The sequence below is a fragment of the Cornus florida genome, unplaced genomic scaffold, assembly GCF_030987335.1.
Source record: "Cornus florida cultivar Cherokee Brave unplaced genomic scaffold, ASM3098733v1 CherokeeBrave_3.0.0_Hap2_Chr03, whole genome shotgun sequence".
In the NCBI taxonomy this organism is placed as follows: Eukaryota; Viridiplantae; Streptophyta; class Magnoliopsida; order Cornales; family Cornaceae; genus Cornus; species Cornus florida.
The window spans coordinates 41,191,189-41,194,982 of NW_026775573.1; the positions used below are offsets into that span (position 1 = coordinate 41,191,189).

The 3,794-nt window shown below is 36.0% G+C and overlaps 1 protein-coding gene across 1 annotated transcript; it reads left to right on the forward strand.

Moving 5' to 3' along the window:
* Nucleotides 1-635: 635 nt before the first annotated feature.
* Nucleotides 636-2,803, forward strand: LOC132300349 (pentatricopeptide repeat-containing protein At5g48910). Its single transcript, XM_059797379.1, has one exon. It carries the CDS (start codon nt 658-660, stop codon nt 2,629-2,631), a length of 1,974 nt encoding a protein of 657 aa, XP_059653362.1. The 5' UTR covers nt 636-657; the 3' UTR covers nt 2,632-2,803.
* Nucleotides 2,804-3,794: the final 991 nt, after the last annotated feature.

Consider the following 3,794-nt stretch of genomic DNA (forward strand, 5'->3'; position numbering starts at 1 on the left):
TAAACTTTTTCTTTTTTAAACTTTGATAATTTGTAGCCTAAGGATTTGAATTTTTTGAGATTCCAGTTTACTATTTTCTACTAATTTTTTTTTTCTTTATTTTATTTTATTTCGTACCAACACTATTAAACAATAAATAAATAAATTCCAATATGGTGCATTAGTTTTTGAAGTTTGGAGCAGATTTGTTTTCTTCAGTTTTCACTTCTTTTTTTTGTCATTTTCTATTTTTATCTGTACTTTTCTTTTATAATTATATTTTTATTATTATCTTCTATTTCTATCTTTACTTGTCCATTGTCGGCATCCTCCAATAGTGTCTTTTTTGGTTATTTTACAAAATTATTTATTTTTATATATTTTATAAAATGGTTCAGTAAGGGTAATATCGTCAACTTATGGTTTTAATTTGTCAAATTGACCTATTTGCACTAAATTGAAATTTTAGGAATGTTTTAGGCATATGAGATGTGTGATATGCACTGTAAACATATTTTAGGAGTGTTTTCTACACTCACCCTTTAAAACTAGATTTGGGTTGCACTTCAATGTCCTACATATGACTCTACATACACAAGATTGGGTTTTTGGTGATTTGTCAGCCCAATCCAGCCCATTAAGTAACTCCCATCTAACAATCCAAAGATTGGTTCATAGATGATCCAAAATCTAATCCATGACCTCTCTCTCTTCTCCTCTGAAAAAATCTCTTCCACTCCCATGAATTCAACAACATACAGAACCAACGCACACTCTTCGCCACATCCTTCGACATTTTTCCCAGAACTGGGAAAATGCAGAACCATGCGAGACTTGAAGCAAGTACACGCCAAATTGATCAAAACCGGCCAAATTCATGACCCTCTCGCAGCAGCCCAAGTCCTCCGCATTTGCGCACTCTCCGAACCTCCTCACCGCGACCTCGTATACGCCCGTCTCGTGTTCGATCAAATGCCCCAACCCAATTGCTTTTCCTGGAACACCATCATCAGAGCACTCTCCGAAAGCAACAATGAAGAAGACCCATTGGAGGCCTTAATTCTATTCAGTCAGATGATTCAGAATCAGTTTGTCGAACCCAATTGCTTCACATTTCCTTCTGCTCTCAAGGCCTGTGCTCGAACGGGTCGGCTCGAAGAAGGTAAGCAACTTCATTGTATGATAGTAAAGTATGGTTTAGATAGTGATGAGTTTGTTCTCAGTAATCTTGTAAGAATGTATGTTATGTGTGGAGTCATGAATGATGCTCAGGGACTGTTTGTGTCCAGCGTTGAGGTAGAAAATTCGGAGAAGAGAAGAGAAGTGGGTAATGTGGTTTTATGGAATGTGATGGTTGACGGATATATCAGACTTGGGGACTTTAAAGCTGCAAGGCAGTTGTTTGATAAAATGCCGCAAAGAAGTGTTGTGTCGTGGAATTCCATGATTTCTGGGTATGCACAGAAGGGGCAGTTTAAGGAGGCAATAGACTTGTTTTGGGAAATGCAGATGGGGGATGTGTGCCCAAATTATGTTACCTTGGTTAGTGTTCTTCCTGCAATTTCACGGCTTGGGGCGCTTGATTTGGGGAAATGGGTACATTTGTATGCTGAGAAGAGCAAGATTGATATTGATGGGGTGCTCGGTTCTGCTTTGGTTGATATGTATTCCAAGTGTGGGAGCTTTGAGAAGGCTATTCAGGTCTTTGCGAGCCTACCTCAAAGAAATGTCATCACTTGGAATGCTGTCATCAGTGGGCTTGCAATGCACGGTCAAGCAAAGGATGCACTAAATTATTTTGCAAGGATGGAACAAGCGGGAGTGACACCAAGCGATGTAACATACATTGGTGTCCTGAGTGCATGTAGCCATGCAGGTTTGGTGCACGAGGGCAGGTCAATTTTCAACCAGATGGTCAGGGTTTCTGGCTTGGAACCAAGGATTGAGCATTATGGGTGCATGGTTGATCTATTAGGCCGTGCAGGTCTCCTAGGAGAGGCTGAAGAGCTCATTCTGAATATGCCCATCAAACCAGATGACGTGATACTGAAGGCTTTGCTTGGTGCTTGTAAGATGCATGGAAACGTTGAGATGGGAGAACACATAGCAAAACGTCTAATGGAAATGGCTCCTCGTGATAGTGGATCTTATGTGGCACTGTCAAATATGTATGCTTCTTTGGGACGCTGGCAGGATGTTGCTGAGTTGAGACTGAAGATGAAAGAGATGGACATAAGAAAAGATCCCGGATGTAGTTGGATTGAGCTCGATGGAGTGATTCACGAGTTCCTTGTGGAAGACAGCTCCCATCCAAGAGCAGAAGAGATCCATATTATGTTGGAAGAGATGTCTAACCAATTGAGTTTGGTAGGTTATCGGCCAAACACTACACAGGTCTTCCTTAACATTGATGATGAAGACAAGGAAAATGCCTTACACTATCACAGTGAGAAAATCACAGTAGCCTTTGGCTTAATTAGTACAGCCCCCCAAACACCACTTCGGATAGTGAAGAACCTCCGAGTCTGTCACGATTGTCATGCTTCGTTAAAACTTTTTTCAAGAATTTATAATCGCAGAATAACAGTGAGAGATCGAAAGCGCTTTCATCATTTTGAGAACGGATCATGTTCTTGCATGGAGTACTGGTAATTTCTTGATGCTAGCTCTTCAATTGACATTTATTTTGTTCAACAGTAATATCTGGTTGAACTATACACATATTGGAATAAAGTGTGGAAACTGTATAACATATCCTCTTACAAATACATTTGGAATTTTGATGAACAACATAAAATTGAATTTTTTATGTTTAGGAATGCTATATATTTTGGTTTGGACAAACATACATATTTATAACTGTGGATGGATTTGAAATTTTCAATTACATTTTGTGACAATGTTGTGGTTATGAATAAATTACTTTTAGTTAGTTTATTTCTCTCTGTGCTATGTTTTGACACAATGACTAGAGTTGTTGAATAGTTTTTCAATATTCATTTGATAATGTCACAAAATGAAAGTTTATTTTCTTAATAATTAGTTCTAATTTTTTAATATTGAAATAATATGACATAATAGAAGAAAAATAATACATGTATGGTTGAATTTTTAATCCCAAACTTTTAAATAAAGAAGTATTTATACAAAACATATTCATATTTTTTCATTTACATTTTTTTATGCTGGACTTTATAACCTTTTTAAATTATTATTATTATTTTTTGAATTATACCCATACATGTATAAACAGTTACAATATATCCATATTCATATCATGGTCGCCATATCAGCCAGTTCATATCGCGATACACCTCTATGAACCCGCCAGTTCTGTCGGTTTATACCAATATTTGTCCGAATCCGTTACACTGCGACTGCGAGCAATACCACGATTAATACCGCGACTGCGAACCATGATTTATATATAATTTTTCATTTTCAGATACAAGATTTTTTAACATTTAATGCATCAACCTGTTTTTTTCTTGTCCCAATCACTCCAATTTCATTCACATGACAGAGAATTACAAGGTTGGTCCAATACAAAAAACAATATAAATATAAATTTATCAAAATTCTAAATGTTTATTAGTCAGATGTTTTCAACATTATAATTGTTATAGACGTGAACTAAGTTGATGTTTTCATACAGTATAGTTAAACCTCTCTAATAAAAAATTAAAAAAAAATTCTTCAATAGGAAGCAAAATTTTTAGAATAAATCTTATACCCATTTCGTTTCTCTATTTTCTTTGAAATTCTCACTATACATTTACGCAGGATATTAAAAAAATAATAATAATAATTTGTGC